The 20,146-nt window shown below is 45.4% G+C and overlaps 1 protein-coding gene across 1 annotated transcript; it reads left to right on the top strand.

Annotated features, from left to right (window-relative positions):
* The first annotated feature begins 8,402 nt into the window (after positions 1-8,402).
* LOC148684687 (C-type lectin Cal-like) lies at positions 8,403-19,811 on the top strand. Its single transcript, XM_088651948.1, has 6 exons — positions 8,403-8,686; positions 8,906-8,972; positions 12,374-12,471; positions 14,162-14,314; positions 17,105-17,219; positions 19,531-19,811. The coding sequence occupies exons 2-6, from the start codon at positions 8,906-8,908 to the stop codon at positions 19,599-19,601; spliced, it is 504 nt and encodes a 167-aa protein (XP_088508074.1). The 5' UTR covers positions 8,403-8,686; the 3' UTR covers positions 19,602-19,811.
* The last annotated feature ends 335 nt before the right edge of the window (positions 19,812-20,146 follow it).

Genomic DNA, 20,146 nt, shown 5'->3' with positions numbered 1-20,146 from the left:
AAGCATCCTTCAGCTCCTTGGAGGAATGGTGGCATACATATTTAATAATAATAATAATAATAATAATAATAATAATATCCATCATCATCTTTGCAGAACGGATTTTGGAAATGGGCAGATCTTTCGATCCTGAGCTATTTACCTTGGAGTAAACAAGAGGTTTTGCATGAACCTGGTACCCCGTCAGAAGGAGGCTGCGTCTACCTGTCTCCCAAAACAGGTGAGGAGGGGCTCAGGCAACCGGGAGTCCAAGGATCTCGCCCCAGGGACATGTGGGCTTCAAGTATCCCACAAGGCTCCTTCACTCCTTTCTCAGTCAAAAGAGATTGCCACTGCCAAGTGTACCAGCTCTGACTGGCACCATCATTTTCTGCTGGCAAGGGGGGGGGGACTCAACTAAGACCCCTGTGGCCCTGGGTGCGAATCAGACCAAAGCGGGACCATCTAGTCCAGTGTCCAAATTCCCCCAAAATTCCCCAAAATTCACCTCCGTCCCCACATATCTACAGCCATTTGCAATGGCCGTTTTTTAAAAATCCTCGTGAAAATCTGCCAGTGTTTTACTGCACATTTCCCCCAATAAACACATCTTGGGGTGCAAGTTTTGACTAATGCAACCTCCCCTAATATAATGGATTGTTATACTTTTCACCAACGCGTTGGCTTTTATGCGCACTTTCCCCTACCTTGTGCATTTTTGTAAAATTTTGCTGGAGATTCAGATTGCCAGATTCGGACTGAGCACGATTTCCAAAGGAAATGTTTTGGTTCTCGTATAGCTTTGGAAAGTGAAAATTTGATAGCTTCGCTTTTAAATCTGAGCTGGATCGAATTTCTCCCTCACCCCTATCTATAAGCACTGGCAAAGCTCTGTTCCTCGGGGCAGATCGGTGCTTGGAAGGAAGGGAAATTCTCCTCTGGGTGAATCGTAGAATCGGAAGGGACCCCAAGGGTCATCTAATCCAACCCCCTGAAATGCAGGAATCTCAGCTGAAACATACATTCACTGTCGAGGGCAGTGGAGATAGAGGTAGCATCTGCCTTACTTTGCTCATACCTTCTTTTTTTTAAAAAAATAAACGTTATTATACATCAATTAAGATCAGTTTACATATTACTAATAACATTTAACGTAGACATACAACACACCCAATACACACTACACATATTACAACATAGACACACCACACACAACCTTGACACCAGCTTCCGATTCCTTTCATTGTGGAATTTTACATTTTGTTAATCTATTCACATTTCACTGCCATTGTTTTAGTGTCCATTTCTTCCAGCTGATTTTATTATATACTTTCTTTATATTTTATTATTCATTCTATGTCTGCCAGGAGGTTAGCGTTATCACAGTAATTTCTAATGCATTCTTTAAAAATTATCCAATCTTTATTAACTTTTTGTATTGAGTTTCTTCTTATTCTCCCCGTCATCTTTGCGAGTTGTAAATATTCAATCATTTTCGCTTGCCAGTCCGTTTTGGTGGGGATGTTGTTACTTTTCCAATTCTTAGCTATTAGAATCCTAGCCACTGTGGTTACGTACATGAAAAGGGGTATCAGATTTTACTTTATTTCGGTGGGCCTTATTCCTAACAGGAAGGCTTCGGGGGGGGGGGTTGGGGGGGAATGAAAATTTAAGAATCTTCTTAAGTTCATTATATATGATATCCCAAAATTCTCTTATTCTTTACACTCCCACCACATGTGCATAAATGCACCTTTGCTCATATCTTCCAGCTTATGCAAAATGGCACATTGCACCATGCTCAGACAAGATGAGGTACATGTGCAGGATTCCGTTCATAGCATAGCAGCTGTCCATCTGCGTCTGCAAGGGACCCCTGGCAGCAGCATTTGAAGACTCCTTCCTTGGCAAGAAAACCGGCAAAGGGTGGTCCCTTCCCAACTCCAGCACACCCGGCCCCTCTCCTTACCATCGTGGGGGTTGTGGTGGGGCAGACGGGCTCCTACTGAACCCAATAAACCATGTTTTGATCATGCAACTGCTGACTCCTTTCTGTCCTGTGCAAAAACTGGGGATGGGGAGACACGGGGGCAGAGGAAGGGGGTGGGGTGGGAACGGACTGCCCCGGGGTGTCTTCACTGAGGGGGGTGACTTTCGGCAGGCCACCCACCCGTGACTCCCAAGCCTACCCCGAGCCGTCAGGGGAAGGGGGAAGGTGCGCCACTTTGCCGGCAGCATTCCCCCCTCCCCCCTTCATTTTGACAGCTGGGGGAGGCTTGGGAGTCACGGGCGGGTGGCCTGCCGAATGTCTGCCATCAGCGGTTCACTCCGCCCCAGGCTGCTCAGTGTACCCGAGTGGTTATCCCGGGTCTGGAGTGCGCCCGCCCTGGGCAGCGTAGGGATATGCTCTGCTGCTGGGCAGACATCCTCAAATTGGTTAGGAGTCTCCTCCAGAGGCATTTCCTTTAAAAGTAATCATTTTAATATCACCAGTCAACAGTATAACAAAACAAATACAGGGGTGCCTCGACTTGCGAATTTAATCCGTTCCGAAGGCACCTTCGTAGGTCGAAAAAGTCGTAAGTCAAAAAACGCCATTGGAAACGCGATTTCCCATAGGAATGCATTGGAACGGAAAAATTCGTAAGTTGAAAAAACCCTATCTAAAACCGCTGTGTTTTCCTTTTGGATGTCGAGACATTCGTAAGTGTGCGGTCATTACCCCCATTCGTAAGTCGAAAAATTCGCTTGTTGAGTCGTTTGTAAGTCGAGGTACCACTGTAACATACATAAAATAAGATATTTCTATACATTAAAAAATTCCTTCCATCTATACTGACTTCCGCTCTCCTCATTATAGGTTTCAAGTTTTCTTTATCAACTGGTCTTTAAGGTGCTACTGAAAGAATTTTTTTTTTATTTATTTTACTTCGATCCAGACCAACACGGCTACCTACCTGCATATTAGTTGTTATCTACCTTACCTTTATCCACAATATCCATAATTTGCATAACGTTGCAAGAGTCATTCCAAGCCTGCCAGAGATTTCATATGATTACAATGTTCTTTTAAATATAATCCACATTTATCTCATTCTCTTTTGAACCTCTGATCGGATCGATTCCTGATTCTCCCTGTCATTTTTGCCAATTCTACATAATCCAATAAAGTTGCCCGGCAGTCTAATTTCGTGGGTATATTCTCTCCCTTCCACCCTTTGGCTATTAGTGTTCTTGCAGCGGTTGGTTGCAAACATGAAAACCCTTCTCAGATCTCTCGGTGTACCCATTATACTTAAGAGAAAGGCTTCAGGTCTTTTGACAAAGGTAAATTTAAACCTTTTTTTTAAATTCATCGTAAATGATTCCCCCAAATCCCTTTATCTTTTTGCGATTCCACCACATATGATACATGGTGTGCCCTCTGCCTCTTTGCGTTTCCAGCAGATGTTGGAGCTGGTTCTATACATTTTCGACCTCCACGGACATTTCCTTTCCCTTGAGCAACCCTTTCATACCTGCCAAGTCTCCCATTTTTAGCGGGAAACCCCCCTATTTAAATCCGTTTCCAGTTGGCAGCCCAGATGGTAAAATATCCCTTCAATCTCCCGGATTTACGCAGCTCCTCTCCCTTCCCCTCCTGTCCCCTCCCCTCCCTCTTCCCCAGAAGCAGCCGCTTGCAAAGGCACCATCTTCCCCATGCGTTTCTGCATCTACAGTGGTGCCTCGCTAGACGAATTTAATTCGTCCCACAGGTCTTTTCTTATAACGAAAAATTCGTCTAGCGAATCCCATAGGAATGCATTGAATTTTTTTTAAAAAAAAATGCCCATAGGAACGCATTAATTGAATTTCAATGCATTCCTATGGGATTCGCTAGACGAATTTTTTTTTCTAGCGGAGGTTGCCTCGCTAGACGAATGCGTTTTACGAAAAATTCGTCTAGCGAATCGCGGTTTCCCATAGGAATGCATTGATTTTTTTAAAAAAAATGCCCATAGGAACGCATTAATTGAATTTCAATGCATTCCTATGGGAAACCGCGATTCGCTAGACGAATTTTTCGTAAAACGCATTCGTCTAGCGAGGCAACCTCCGCTAGAAAAAAACCTTTCGTTAAGCGGAAATTTCATTAAGCAGGGCATTCGTTAAGCGAGGCACCACTGTACTGCAGGGACGTCCGACAGGTCGATTGGGATTGACTCGATGCCTAGGAGGTTCCTGTCGATCGTGGTCTCCTTTTCCTTTGCTTTTGCCTAAGAGGCAAGAGCACCTGGCCCCGCCCCCTCTCCTGATCTCTGGAAGGGAAGGCGGAGTTTTTGCTGTGAGGCAGGTTGCTTCCACAGAGATCTTTTGGTGAGCGACTAATCCCCTTCCCCCTTAAATTTTCCCAGAAGACCCCCAAAACGGAACTAACTTTCCTCCTTGAACTCCAATAAAACAGGGCTTAAAATGGGGGACTCCCTCTCTCTAAAAAAGCTAAACAGCTTTGACCCTAAAAACGGGACTCTCCCCTCCCCCCCCAAAAAAACAGGGGGGAGAGTTTTAAAATCACGGCCAGATTTTAATGCTGAAAGTAGATCGCAGTTCTTATCTTGCATCTCTTTTTCCTCCCTGTGCAGTGCTGTATATTGTGTGCAAAAAAGGAGGAATCTGGAGGGTGTGTGTGTGTGTGTGTGTGTGTGTGTGTGTGTGTGTGTGTGTTGGGGTGATTTGCACATCCCCCCCTTTTGTATGTTCCATCATGTTCTTAACGTGTGTTATGTGTGGTTGCTTTTGCCTACCGTTTAGACAGCCGCCCCTTTTAAGCCTCTGCATTGGCAAAATTCTGTTGCTGAATAATAGTAATAATAATAATTAAGCAGGCGTTTTCACTCTCTCAAAGTCGTATTGTATTTTTTTTAATCATGGGGGGGACACACAACGTTTTGGTTACAGGTGCTATAGGGAAGAGTGATAAGCTTATTGATATGCATAAACTGCTACTTTCCAAACCATGATCGATAAGCGTTTAAATCACGGTTATTTCCCCCCAAGCAGTGTTGTTAGAAACGTACTTTGTGTACAGCCCAGAGACTTTAAAATAGAAAACCGGGAACCAGAAGCCTTGAGCTATTTTGTTGGCTGGGGGTGGGGGTGGGGAGTCCTGGCTCTATTAAAACCTGTGGCAAAATTCCCATTTAACCTCCTTGGGGGGCAGATTTTCATCTGTTTCAGTTTGGCCTTGGGGGGAAAAGCAGAGTAGAATCTTCCTTTTCCTTGTGGTGAGAGAGGGGTCAGCAACCTTTTTCAGCAGGGGGCCACCATCCCTCAGACCATGTGGTGGGCTGGACTATTTTTGGGGGGGGGGAATGAACAAATTTCTATGCCCCACAAATAACCCAGAGATGCATTTTAAATAAAAGCACACATTCTACTCACGTAGAAACACCAGGCAGGCCCCACAAATAACTCAGAGATGCATTTTAAATAAAAGGACACATTCTACTCATGTAAAAAGTGGGGACACTGAAGAAAGACTGGATACAGGTGGGATGAAATGGTCCAGACCTTTGGAGTCAATGCTAGATCAAGTTGTGTGGAGGGAATATTAAAGCTGCCATCTGATACGCATTTATTTGGGGGGAAGCCCACGCGAATGCAGTGGGATTTACTTCTGAGTAAACATGGTTAGGATCAGATTGCAGATTGCCTGTTTCTGGCTTGCCCCAAGGCAGGGTGACCAATAGATCTGAGGGTCCTGATTAAACCAAGAAATAATATGTATCAGTTAGACATTGGTTTCAGTCTACATCCCAATTCCAAAGAAGGGCAGTGCCAAAGAATGCTTCAACTACCGCACAATTGCGCTCATTTCACACGCTAGCAAGGTTATGCTTAAAATTCTACAAGGCAGGCTTAGGCAGTATGTGGACCGAGAACTCCCAGAAGTGCAAGCTGGATTTCGAAAGGGCAGAGGAACCAGAGACCAAATAGCAAACATGCGCTGGATTATGGAGAAAGTTAGAGAGTTCCAGAAAAATGTCTACTTCTGCTTCATTGACTATGCAAAAGCCTTTGACTGTGTCGACCACAGCAAACTATGGCAAGTTCTTAAAGAAATGGGAGTGCCTGATCACCTCATCTGTCTCCTGAGAAATCTCTTTGTGGGACAAGAAGCTACAGTTAGAACTGGATATGGAACAACTGATTGGTTCAAAATTGGGAAAGGAGTATGACAAGGTTGTATATTGTCTCCCTGCTTATTTAACTTATATGCAGAATTCATCATGCGAAAGGCTGGACTAGATGAATCCCAAGCCGGAATTTAGATTGCCGGAAGAAATATCAACAACCTCAGATATGCAGATGACACAACCTTGATGACAGAAAGCGAGGAGGAATTAAAGAACCTTTTAATGAGGGTGAAAGAGGAGAGCGCAAAATATGGTCTGAAGCTCAACATCAAAAAAACCAAGATCATGGCCACTGGTCCCATCACCTCCTGGCAAATGGAAGGGGAAGAAATGGAGGCAGTGAGAGATTTTACTTTCTTGGGCTCCTTGATCACTGCAGATGGTGACAGCAGTCACAAAATTAAAAGACGCCTGCTTCTTGGGAGAAAAGCAATGACAAACCTAGACAGCATCTTAAAAAGCAGAGACATCACCTTGCCGACAAAGGTCTGTATAGTTAAAGCTATGGTTTTCCCAGTAGTGATGTATGGAAGTGAGAGCTGGACCATAAAGAAGGCTGATCGCCGAAGAATTGATGCTTTTGAATTATGGTGCTGGAGGAGACTCTTGAGAGTCCCATGGACTGCAAGAAGATCAAACCTATCCATTCTGAAGGAAATCAGTCCTGAGTGCTCCCTGGAAGGACAGATCCTGAAGCTGAGGCTCCAATACTTTGGCCACCTCATGAGAAGAGAAGACTCCCTGGAAAAGACCCTGATGTTGGGAAAGATGGAGGGCACCAGGAGAAGGGGACGACAGAGGACAAGATGGTTGGACAGTGTTCTCGAAGCTACAAACATGAGTCTGACCAAACTGCGGGAGGCAGTGCAAGACAGGAGTGCCTGGCGTGCTCTGGTCCATGGGGTCACGAAGAGTCGGGCACGACTAAACGACTAAACAACAACAACAACCTATTAGGTCTACAAATTACCATATAGCATATATTCAAGACAAAAATCAGTGACCATTTGTTGTTGATAAAGGACAGCTGGACATCGAAAGGGCCCCATTACCTTCAGGAGCTTAGGGCCTCATCAAACCTGAATCTGGCCCTGAGTCCACGGCTCTTCCTGATGTTTAGTGGGAATCTCCTTCCTTGTCATTCAAATCCATAGGTTCAAGGCCCTCCGCCCCCGCCCCTCCCCAGAGCAGGAGAAAACAAGCTTGCTCCATCTTCCCTGCGCCAGCCCTTCAAATATTCGAAAATCACTCGCATGAATCACACTGCACAGTATTTTTTAAAATGCAAATCTCGTGTTTTCCACCAGCTTTCCCCCTCCTTTAGTAAATTGCACCCTCGATCAGTTCTGAGAAATTCCTCCTTTCCCAGGAGGTTGTGGGGTGGGGGGGTGGGGGCCATGCTGGAACAGCTGTGAAGTTTTACATCTGTGGCTCTCAAACTTTTTTCTCTGGGCCACGCTTGCAGAATAAAAATTTGCTCACTCCACACTGATATTTTTATCGCTAAGAAAAACATTGGAAAACAAAAAGAAACCTAGCAGTGCTAGATTTATAAAACAGAAGTTAAAAGATGAGATAGGACTCCTTCCTCTTTTTTTCTGCAAATCAGGTAAACTGTTCTTCTCAATTCCGCTGTTTCCACTTTATTAAAGTTCACTTCTCCACCTTTCCACCTTTCTTTAATTCCTCGCAAAAGTTCGTTTACATTTTACCACAATCTTCTCCAAATGTAAACATTTTTTCCCTGCAATCTTGCCTAAAACGCATATTTTTGCAACCCTCTTTTGTCTGATCCAATGCATTTATAGACTATTATATACATTTGCGTTCACAATTACCCTTGTCTTTGTATTTTTGCACACATTACGTGGCATTGAAAAACACAGAGAACTGTGACTTTCAAAATAATAATTTTTGTTTGTTTGTGTGTTGTTTCGGAGAATGCAAATGAGTTGTGGGATAGTGGTTAGAATGTCCGGCTAGGACCTGGGAGAGACCCGGGTTCAAATCCCACATTCGCCCATGAAGCTCACGGGGTGACCTTGGGCCAGCCAGCAGTGCCTCTCAACCTAACCTAACCCACCTCGCAGGGTTGTTGCAGGGATCAAATGAGAAAGGGGAAGAACTCTGCACGCCACCTTGAGCTCTGTGAAGAAAAAGGTGGGATATGAATGCAGTAAACAAACAAACAAACCAGGTAGTTTCATCTTTAATTTCAAACTGAGCGGAGTCTCTCCCCTCTCCTAGATGCAGGGGACTGAAATAACTTGCTGTCTTGAAAAGATCTATTCCACCTGCCAAGTCCCATTTCTCTGTCCTTCCTGGTACCTGGTTCACTGCTCAACCATGAGAGCATGAAAATGGACATTAGCCGAGTTTGCCTTGGCATTGAAACACAGCGGTCGCTTCCAGCATTTGCACCAGAGCAACGAAACAGCACCCACCTTCGCCTCGAACCCCTGCAAGAAAGACTGAGCTCTCTAAGGAAGGGAGATTGATTGTCATCATTTCTAACAGACACGGGGAAAGAAGTGAGTAAGCTTCATGGTTTCATTCTGCCCGTCACTTGAGAGGCGCTCAGTCGCTGTACATCCCACAGCAATCGAAAAGAGTTGGAGAAGGAAAAGCAAATGTTTCTGGATTTGACATCTGGGCACATATTACAAGTTCTTTTCGAGGACCTTCGGCAAAATAACCTCGCCCCCCCCGGCGCTCTCCCTCCCCTTCCCTGTTTTCTCTCTTTCTCCCAGATGGCTCCCGTCTCCAGCCTCCATCTCTTCCTCCTGGGGCTCCTGGTTGGCAGCGTCGTCTCGCAAGGTGAGTCCTCCTGTGGGGATGCTCGGGGTCCAGCCCTGGTGACTGAACCTAAGCCGTTATAGAATCATAATAGGAGAGTGGGGAGAGACTCCCAGGGGTTGTCTAGTCCAACCCCCTGAAATGCAAGGCCCTCAAGATAAATCGCTCGAACGTGAGACAGGGGTGGCCACCAAGTCGGATGGCTTTAAAAGAAGATTCTGCAGATTCACCTTCACAGTCAGAGGCAGCGATGCTTCTGTATTATTGTTGTTATTGTCATTATTGCATTTTTAAAAATTACAGAGAAAGCATGAATTAAACATTCCATCCAAATATTCAAAAAGAAAAATACAAAAAAAAAATATAAAAAGAAGATAAAAAGGGGGAAAGGGGGGGAAAGAAAAAGGGAAAATATTTTTTTTAAAGGAAAAAGAGTCCAGTACACAAAATTGTTCAAAGGATTGTTGTTGTTGTTGTTGTTGTTATTTAGTCGTTTAGTCGTGTCCGACTCTTCGTGACCCCATGGACCAGAGCACGCCAGGCACTCCTGTCTTCCACTGCCTCCCGCAGTTTGGTCAAACTCATGTTGGTGGCTTCGAGAACACTGTCCAACCATCTCGTCCTCTCTCGTCCCCTTCTCCTTGTGCCCTCCATTTCCCCCAACATCAGGGTCTTTTCCAGGGAGTCTTCTCTTCTCATGAGGTGGCCAAAGTATTGGAGCCTCAGCTTCACGATCTGTCCTTCCAGGGAGCACTCAGGGCTGATTTCCTTAAGAATGGATAGGTTTGATCTTCTTGCAGTCCATGGGACTCTCAAGAGTCTCCTCCAGCACCATAATTCAAAAGCATCAATTCTTCGGCGATCAGCCTTCTTTATGGTCCAGCTCTCACTTCCATACATCACTACTGGGAAAACCATAGCTTTAACTATACGGACCTTTGTCGGCAAGGTGATGTCTCTGCTTTTTAAGATGCTGTCTAGGTTTGTCATTGCTTTTCTCCCAAGAAGCAGGCGTCTTTTAATTTCCTGACTGCTGTCACCATCTGCAGTGATCAAGGAGCCCAAGAAAGTAAAATCTCTCACTGCCTCCATTTCTTCCCCTTCTATTTGCCAGGAGGTGATGGGACCAGTGGCCATGATCTTGGTTTTTTTGATGTTGAGCTTCAGACCATATTTTGCGCTCTCCTCTTTCACCCTCATTAAAAGGTTCTTTAAACCTTTTAATGAAACTGTTTGTTCAAAGGATACAAACAGCAATTAGAACATTCTGTACGCCGGGTTCTCGGAAGTAAGTTGCATTTGTATTCCTTCATTTCTTTCTCTCTTTATAGTCAGTTTCTTTCTGTTCCGGAAAACTAGTTGGAATCCCCGCTATACTAGTTGACTTCCCCCTATCTCTTTGCGGCTTCGACACTTAAGAGAAGTGACAAATATTCTGTATTCATTTATTCAAGTCAGTTCAACCCCCCCCCTCCCTTATATCTGTGAGATTAATCTAAGCACAACCAAGTATTGCTTTTGGAACCATATTTTGTCAGGTAGTTCTTAAAGCAATCCCATTCCTTTTTCACCTTCTGAATCTCACCTGCTGGGAACTGCAGGAGGGGAGAAGACTCTTGTGTTCGAATCCCGGGCATCTGGTTGGCCACTGTGATAGCAGGAGGGTGGACTAGATGGGCACTCTTTGCCCCAACCCAGCAGGCTCTTATCTTGTTCTTACGCTCTTCTGAATTATATTTGATTAAGTTTCAACATTTACAATCAATAGACCTTTTCCCCATGGACTTCTTGTTTCTCCCCTTCTGCTCTGCTCTATCTTTTATCCATTGAACCATAACCACTGTATTATAATCATAGAATCTTAGAGCTGGAAGGGACCCAGGGGTCATCTAGTCCAACCCCCTGCGATGCAGGGAATCTCAGCTAAATTACCCAATTACTTCCCATTAATCTCAATCTACAGTACTTATGTTGCTCATAGCTCAAATCCTGCTCGCGAGTTCATTGTATTATAATGCATCTTTAAGGAGTCCGAAAAAAGCATCCATTCTTCCGTAAAATGTTCTCTTAACTTTGCTGCCAATGTTGCCAGTTCTGCATAGTTGCACAGTTCTTGCATATCCATTCTTCTTTGGTGGGAACTTCTTTTTTTCCATCTTGTCCCTACGTTCCTAAATTGGAAGAGATTAGAAGCTTCAGGCCATGGGTAGACAAACTAAGGCCCGGGGGTCGGATCCGGCTCAATCGCCTTCTAAATCTGGCCCGCGGAGAGCCTGGGAATCAGCATGTTTTTACATGAGTAGAATGTGTCCTTTTATTTAAAATGCATCTCTGGGTTATTTGTGGGGCATAGGAAGTCATTCTTTTTCTCCCCCAAAATATAGTCTGGACCCCTACAAGGTCTGAGAGACAGTGGACCGGCCCCCAGCTGAAAAGGTTTGCTGAGCCCTGCTTCAGGGTATAGGAGAAGCCCAAATCCCCAGCCTCAGGCAAAGATTGATTGATTGATTGATTGATTGATTGTATGCATTTACAGTTGTACCTTGGTTGTCGAACGCCTTGGTATTCGTCCCTTTTAGCTCCCAAGCGCTGCAAACCCGCAAGTGAGCATTCCGGTTTGCGAACGTTCTTTGGAACCCGAAAGTCCGACACGGCTTCCGATTGAGCGCAGGAAGCTTCTGCACCCATTCGGAAGCCGCGCCTTGTCTTTTGAACGTTTTCGGAAGTCGAACGGACTTCTGGAATGGATTCCGTTCGAGAACCAAGGCACGACTGTATGTCCCATTATCTGGTGGGCTAGGCTGGGGAGAGGGAGAGAGAGAGAGAGAGACTCAGGGGCGTCACAATAGGGGGTGGGGGTGGGGGGCCCCGGGCTCCAGTCAGCGGGGGGCAGCGCGGTGCCCCCTCGCCGCTCCGCCTCCACCTGAGTAGGAAAAAGACAAAGTGTGCTATGGATCAGCTTGCCATGCGCTTTGTGCTTCTTCCTACTCAGGTGGAGTGGCGAGGGGCATCTCCGCTGACGCCCCTCGCCGCTCCGCCTGAGTAGGAAGAAGCACACGTAACGCAACAGAGCAGGTTGCCGGTGGCGCTGGAGAGTCTCTACCAAAGTCTCACCCGGTGAGCTTCATGGCCGAGCAGGGATTTGAAGTGTGTTTGCCCAGATCCTAATCCGATCCTCTGACCATTACAAAGGAACAGTCCAGCTTCGAGCTCTATCAGGGGGGAGACACCTGTCGTCCTGTCCCTCATTGTATTGTGGTATTTGGGGGCGCTCCACTGCGGCATTTGGCCCCTGCCCATACATTCCCACCCAGGGTTCCCATGTGTCCAGGACATGTCCTCTTTTTCGGGGTAAAATTTAAAATTTGCTCTTTTCTGCTCTTCAAAATGTGGCGGCCCTAAATTCCCCGTCCCTCGAACAGGCAAATCAGAAACCTTGACCTGCCCTGAAGACTGGTTCTACTTTGAGGATATCTGCTATGGAGTCTTCACCGTACCAGCCTCGTGGGAAGAAGCCGAAGTAAGGAGCTTTCCTACGGTGCCTTGAGGGGAACTGATTCTTGCCCTCATGAATGCAAAGATTATTTTACTTGTGCTGCCGAAGCTGTTGCAAAGAAACCATAAAAAAAACAGAACAAGCCGCATTGCACAATTAAAATAATCATAGTCAAAATAATCATATCTGAAAATAACATCAGATATATTTCACCTCTGGCAATCCATGCGCCCCTTGGGTTTTAGATAGCACATGGATTTTCACTGCCCTCTAGTGGCCCTCTATGGTGGCCCATTTACCAGAAGTAATGTATTTGGCGTCAATTCTTGAAGTGTATACTCCAGGGGTACCAACTTGAATAAAATATTTTTTGGGGGGGGGATAAGTAAGCTCTGCCCTTCATATTCGATCCCGTGATGTGCTGCACAGACACCATTTGAATGGCAATGCTCATCAACTTGGGGGGGGGCAGCCCTCTCAAATATTTTATGGGGGGGGGAATATACATCAGGACAGTGAAAAAGAAGCATTTGAAAGATCCAAAAGGACAACAATTAAGGTCAACTTACAGGTAGGTAGCCGTGTTGGTCTGAGTCGAAGCAAAATAAAAATATTCCTTCAGTAGCACCTTAAAGACCAACTAAGTTTATATTTTGGTATGAGCTTTCGTGTGCATGCACGATGGGAGTGGTAAACCTGTAGATGGCTGTTAATGGCTGCTGATGGCTGCAATTAGTCCTGGGCTGAGGTGCTAAAGAAAGCTTGATCATGCATAATGAAATAAGAATCCGATATCTCTATTCATCCCAGGTGCTTCCATGGTTTTAAGCTTGGTAATGATTTCCAATTCAGCAACTTCTCTTTCCAGTCTGTTCCTGAAATTTCTCTGTAATAAAACAGCTGCTTTGAGATCTTGTATAGAATGTCCTGGGAGATTGAAGTGTTCCCCTACTGGTTTTTCAGTCTTATGGTTCCTGATGTCAGATTTATGTCCATTTATCCTTTGGCGTAGGGTTTGGCCTGTTTGTCCAATATAGAGAGCTGAAGGGCACCGTTGGCATTTGATGGCATACACAATGTTGGACAAACAGGCCAAACCCTACGCCATCTACAGGTTTACCACTCCCATCAGCCCATCACCCATTCCCACCCACCCCCACCACCCTCTGTATATATATAGGGTCTGACACTTCTGTTTCTAGTGTATCTGAAGAAGTGTGCATGCACACGAAAGCTCATACCAAAATATAAACTTAGTTGGTCTTTAAGGTGCTACTGAAGGAATTTTTTTATTAAGGTCAACGTTATGCTAAAAGCCAGATCAAAGCACGCACTAGTATTCTGGGCAGGCTGGCCGAGAGAAGAATGTTTTTCGCAGGAGCCAGAAAGTGTGCAGCAAAGGCGCCTGCTTCAGGTCAAGAGGCGGGGAGTTCCAAAGGACGGGGCCCAGTTTCTCACAAATGCGGAATTAAGCAGTACCTGCAAGGGAGCTAGTTCTGCAGATCGAAGGGGTCGAAGTGGGTACAAATGGAGTCGGGCGATTTCATAGGGGCACCACTCCCGAGTTGTTAAGGGACTCATACCGGGAAACTAAATAGGAACAAGGGAATGGGTATAGTTCAATGGAGGTGGACTTGATTGATTGATTGATTGATTGATTGATTTTCCAAGTAACACGTCTAAACTTCAACCCATTTCCCTTGCACCCACGCAGAACAGCTGCCAGAAAATTGGCCCCAACTCCCATCTCTCCTCCATCCTCTCTGAGTCAGAGGGGGCTCTGATCAGCCGCCACATCCTGGACAAGCATGTGGACAAGCAGCCCGGTTCCGAAGGAATCTGGATCGGACTCCACGACCCACGCCGGGTGAGTGTCCGGCCCTCCCCCTGGCACCTCGACTGGGCACAGAAAGTGCGGGTCCATGTAGGTGGGAGCAGGGGGGTGGGAGAAAGTTGGGATGCTGGGCAGAAGGGAGCCTTTGCTTTGCCAAGGCCAATGAGGACCAAACAGACCTATGTAGATCTGTAAGGGTCTTTTTTTGGGGGGGGGGAAATCATTTTATTTTATTTTATTTTATTTTACAAATACAAGGTTATAAAAATCCAAATATAAATACATATACAGAGATTCCTCCGAATCTCACGGCTTCCCCCCATTTTAAACATTTTCAACTGCATTTTTTCATATTCTAACTTTTTAATCACTCCGTATTGCCCATGGTATTTGTTCGCTACAGGTGAAATCGAAACCCTGCCCATGTTTCCATCTGCTTACAGGGGTCTCTTAGATAACTTAGATCAGGCATAGGCAAACTCGGCCCTCCAGATGTTTTGGGACTACAACTCCCATCATCCCTAGCTAACAGGACCAGTGGTGAGGGGTGATGGGAGTTGTAGTCCCCAAACATCTGGAGGGCCGAGTTTGCCTATGCCTGACTTGATAAATTTTCCCCATCCTTTTATAAAGTTTTTATCCTCTTGGTTTCTGAGTTTTGCAAGCAGCTTTGCCATTTCGGCATGGTCCATCAGCTTGGTTTGCCATTCCTCTCTGGTAGGGGACCTTGTCGTCTTTCCATCTCTGGGCTTTATTTAATTAGTGCCCTTGGCTAGATCACAGTATTGTAGAGCTGGAAGGGTCTCTAACCCCTACAACGCACACAGTTATTAGTGACCATTGGAGTCTCTTGCCCCCTTTCAATTCCATGCATACAAGCAACCGTTCTGTAAATGAGAGCAGTCAAAGAATCATAGAATTGAAGAGCTGGCGGGGACCCCAATGGTCATCTAGTCCAACCCCCTGAAATGCAAAACTCTCAACTAAAGCAGCTCTGATACACAGTCAGTTGGCACCCAGAGGTTGCTTCCTCCATTGTGATTTGTGAAAGCAGATCCCCTTGGGGTTTGAAGTAAGGAGGCTGACAGGGGTCAGACTTTATACAGGAATTCATTGCAGGTTAGTGTCCCTAGACTATGTGACATCGCTTCCATTAGGACACACAATATAGGGACAAAAGATACATCATTGTAGCTGTTTGCCCAACCACTTGGGGTTTGGGCTGGGTGTCCATCAATATGCAGATGATACCCAGTTCTACCTCTCTTTCAAATTGGAATCAGTGAGGGCAGTGAAGGTCCTGTGCGAGTGCCTGGAGGCAGTTGGAGGATGGATGGTGGCTAACAGATTGAGGTTGAATCCTGACAAGACAGAAGTACTGTTTCGGGGGGACAGGGGGCGGACGGGTGTGGAGGACTCCCTGGTCCTGAATGGGGCAACTGTGCCCCTGAAGGACCAGCCTGGGAGTCATTCTGGACTCACAGCTGTCCATGGAGGCACAGGTCAATTCTGTGTCCAGGGCGGCTGTCTACCAGCTCCATCTGGTATGCAGGCTGAGACCCTACCTGCCCGCAGATTGTCTCGCCAGAGTGGTGTCTGCTCTAGTTATCTCCCGCTTGGATTATTGCAATGCGCTCTATGTGGGGCTACCTTTGAAGGTGACCCAGAAACTACAACTAATCCAGAATGTGGCAGCCAGACTGGTGACTAGGAGTGGTCGTCGAGACCACATACGACCGGTCCTGAAAGAACTAAATTGGCTCCCAGTACGTTTTTGAGCACAATTCAAAGGGTTGGTGCTGACCTTGAAAGCCCTAAACGGCCTCGGCCCAGTATACCTGAAGGAGCGTCTCCACCCCCATCGTTCTGCCCGGACACTGAGGTCCAGCGCCGAGGGCCTTCTGGCGGTTCCCTCATTGCGAGAAGCCAAGTTGCAGGGAACAAGGCAGAGGGCCTTCTCGGTGGTGGCACCCGCCCTGTGGAACACCCTCCCATCAGATGTCAAGGAAATAAACAACTACAGTGGTACCTCTACTTACGAAGAACTCTACTTACAAATGTTTCTACTTACGAACGGAGCTCCGTCCGCCATCTTGGATGTGGTTTAGATAGGATTTTTTCTACTTACGAATTTTTAGATAGGGTTGCTTCTACTTACGAATTTTTTCTCCCAATGCATTCCTATGGGATTCGACTTACAATTTTTTTTCAACTTACGAATGTGCGTTCAGAACGCATTAAATTCGTAAGTAGAGGTACCACTGTATCTGACTATCTGAAGACATGGTAAGTTTTTAATGTTTGAAGTTTTATTCTGTTTTTAGTCCTATGTTGGGAACCCACCCAGAGTGGCTGGGGAAACCCAGCCAGATGAACAGGGTATAAATAGTAAAGCAGCAATAATAATAATAATAATAATAATAATAATAATAATAATAATAATAATAATAATAATATTTTCTGCCACCTTATTGCTTCACCATGTTTTTGTCCTGCAACAGTCCTTGAAATGCAACTTCACCCAACCCATTTTTTACTGTACATGCAGAGCCCCCCTTGGACTTTAAGTAGAGTTGGTTTTCGCTCTCCTTTAACCGTTTTGTGGCCAGGCCGCACTCTTGCGTCCATGGCGCTGTCCCGGCTAATAACGAGTTTTGCAGAAATTCCACGTCAGCTTCTGAAAACTGTATGATGCAGAAGCCTTTCCAGGGAAACTGAAAGTTTCCCGTTTTTCCAGGGCCTGTGCAGAGTGCCGGCTGAACCACGCACTCCAGTCTTACCTTGCCCAAGAAAGAACCTGTCCGTTTTTTGCTCTCTTTGCAGAATGGAAAGTGGAAGTGGGCAGATTCCTCCATAGTCCTTTACTTACCATGGGATAAGGCCGCCCCCAAACCTCCATCATGGACCCAATCCTGTGCCATGCTGAGCCATACCACAGGTAAGAAGAAAGGAGGGCAATCGGGGTCAAGGGCCTTTGCAAATGAGGAATGCAAAAGCTTTGTGGGAGAAAGGGGGCAGCTGGATGGCAAGGAAGGAAACGTCAGCAGTCTGGGACTCAGACACAAGAGCCCAATTGCTGATTTCTCTGCATTGGGAAGTGGGAGACCAAGGAGAAATTATGTCATTTTCTTTTTTCTTTTAAATAATTTTTATTCCTTTTACAATAACATGTTATTAAATTCCATCTTAACGTCCATTCTTATACAGTGGAACCTCGGTTTATGAACACCTTGGTTTATGAATTTTCGTTTTATGAACGCCGCGGACCCATCTGGAACGGATTAATTCACTTTCCATTACTTTTAATGGGAAAGTTCGCTTCAGTTTATGAACGCTTCAGTTTATGAACAGACTTCCGGAACCAATTACACCCATGTTTCATGAACGCTTCAGTTTAAGTACTTCATGGACCCGTCTGGAACGGATTAATCCACTTTCCATTACTTTCAATGGAAAAGTTCGCTTCAGTTTATGAACGGTTACTCCGCGGACCGTCTGGAACGGATTAATCCACTTTCCATTACTTTCAATGGGAAAGTTCGCTTCAGTTTATGAACGCTTCAGTTTATGAACAGACTTCCGGAACCAATTGTGTTCATAAACCGAGGTACCACTGTATATACATTTTGGCTATTTAAGCCTGACTTCCATCAATTCTCCCTTATGATTTTCTCACAATCATTTCTAAATTCTATACTTTCTGTATTTAACCAGTGCTTAAAAATAATATCCTATTTCCTCACTAAAAATCTTCTTTACAGTGACCTAACTTACAGAGTTTCTTGCGGAGATTATGTCATTTTCAAAGGCAAGGGGGAGGCTCTCATTTTAATACATATTCCATTTTATCACAATTTCAGTTTTTGTTTTCTTCGTTCCCTTCCTTCCTTTCTTTCTTTCCTTTCACTTTACTCCTTCACTGAAAACTTTGAATAAAAAAAATATAAAGTTTTCACTGAAGGAGTGAGACGAAAGGAAAGAAACAAAACAAAACAAAAACTGAAATTGTGATACTTTCGGATATATCGTATTTTTCCGTGTATAAGATTATATTCCCCCCCCCCATATTTTTTAAGTTTAAAATTGGGGGTCGTCTTATACATGGAAGGTTTAAAAATATTTATTTCTCGATTTTGAGCTCAAAAAGTAGGGGGCATCTTATAGACAGGAAAATACGGTATAAAGCAATTGTTCCAAATAATGTAAAATTATTAACAAAACATTTTATTTTTTATAAATGGATTCCAAATATTGTAATATTGATCCATACACAATCTGCGTCAAAGAGCAACCCGTTCAAAGGATGCAAGAGTTGCCAGGTTTTCTATCCATTGATTGAAGTGGGCCGTGCTATTACCTTTGCGATGAATTACCGGCAATATCGGCCTTTTAGTAGGAGTAAGGGCTCAGAGAGCCCAGCCAAGTTGGCCTGCTGTCTAACAAACCCCATTTAGTTGGCTCTGCATCTCTCCCACAGCTGGTTGCTCATTTACGAAATTATTTAGACTCGCAGAATCGTAGAGTCGGAAGGGACCCCGTGGGTCATCTAGTCCAACCCCTGCAATCTAGAAATCTCAGCTGAAGCATCCATGACAGACAGCCATCCAACTTCTGCTTAAAACCCTCCAAGGAAGGAGAGTCCACCACCTTCCGAGGGGGTCCTATGCCACAGTCATACAGCTCTTGCCGTCAGAAAGTTTCCTCCTGGTGTTTAATCGGAATCTCTTTTCTTGTAAATTGAAGCCGCTGGTTCGAATCCTACCCTCCAGAGCAGGAGAAAACAAGTTTGTTCCATCTACCTTGGGATATTTGCCCTTGAGATATTTGAAGACAAGTTGCATAACACACCTTCATTAAAATGCCGTATTGGCCTGAATATAACTCTCACTTTCCCCCCAAATTCGGACCATGAAAAGTTAAAGTGAGGCTTATATTCACGGCCTCATGGTATGGAGCCAGGAGCATGGGGCAAACAGCGCCAGGAGCGGCCCCTGCCCCATGCGTAGTCCCCCCGGAATGGAGTGAGTGAGGAAAGGGAAAGCGGCTTATATTCGGGTGTTTTTTCTTTTCTTTTTCCCCTCCAATTTTAAAGGTGTGGCTTATATTTGGGTGTGGCTTATATTCAGCCAATACGTGTGTGTGTGTCAAAGCAACCATCTCATTCTGCCTAATGGTAGGACCGGCCCCAATCATTGAGGAGATGGAAAATAAATCCCTTACATGTTCCTTCCTCTGCCGTTGTCTTTCAGCGTTCACAAAATGGAAAGCTGCCCCGTGTTCGCTGAAGATGAGGTTCATGTGCAGCTTGCCCCTGAAATGATGGCAGCTGTTCCTCTGGGTGCTCAGCGAATGAAGCCAAGAAAAGCCAGCCGAGAGGGACCCCTTACCAACCAGCCCCCGGCAAGCCAGCCCCCTTCCCCTCTCCTCCCCACAGCCTTGCAGTTGTGTGTATTGCTACCTAACCTCTTCAACTCTGTAAGTTTGGAGAATCCTTGCTAAGTCAAAAATAAAATCAAAAGGCTTTAGCTGACTTTAGTCTCCTGGAGATTTCTTCCTGAGTCCTAAATTCTTTGATTCCAAAGGAGCATCACCCTGTTCCAGAGTGGTCTTTGCTACAGTCTAGCTATCTTCCTCTTTCTTTAGCAATCCCTCGTAGCCGAGGAAGATTGTCTTCCATAAACACGGTCTTAACAATGAGTCCGTAGGTGACTGTGGAGGCCAATTCTGGATCCACACGTCCTTCCACAGTGGGGACATTGGTTTCCGGGCGGGAGTTGATCCCGGTGTGGATTTGCCAAGCGTGCCTTCCTCTTAGCACGTTTCTCCCTTGCTTCCTGAGTGTGAGTGTCTTCAAAGCCCACAGCA

The sequence above is a fragment of the Zootoca vivipara genome, chromosome 9 (genome assembly GCF_965207765.1).
Source record: "Zootoca vivipara chromosome 9, rZooViv2.hap1.1, whole genome shotgun sequence".
NCBI classification, from domain to species: domain Eukaryota; kingdom Metazoa; phylum Chordata; class Lepidosauria; order Squamata; family Lacertidae; genus Zootoca; species Zootoca vivipara.
Note: the sequence above shows the minus strand (reverse complement) of the source record. Positions and strands in the feature narration are given on the sequence as shown.

Bases quoted from the DNA above. Each gene is read 5' to 3' on its own strand.
- LOC148684687 (XM_088651948.1), top strand. From the start codon at position 8,906: ATGGCTCCCGTCTCCAGCCTCCATCTCTTCCTCCTGGGGCTCCTGGTT. The intron at 8,973-12,373 runs GTGAGTCCTCCT...TCCCTCGAACAG, and splicing joins TGGCAGCGTCGTCTCGCAAG to GCAAATCAGAAACCTTGACC. The intron at 14,315-17,104 runs GTGAGTGTCCGG...CTCTCTTTGCAG, and splicing joins GACTCCACGACCCACGCCGG to AATGGAAAGTGGAAGTGGGC.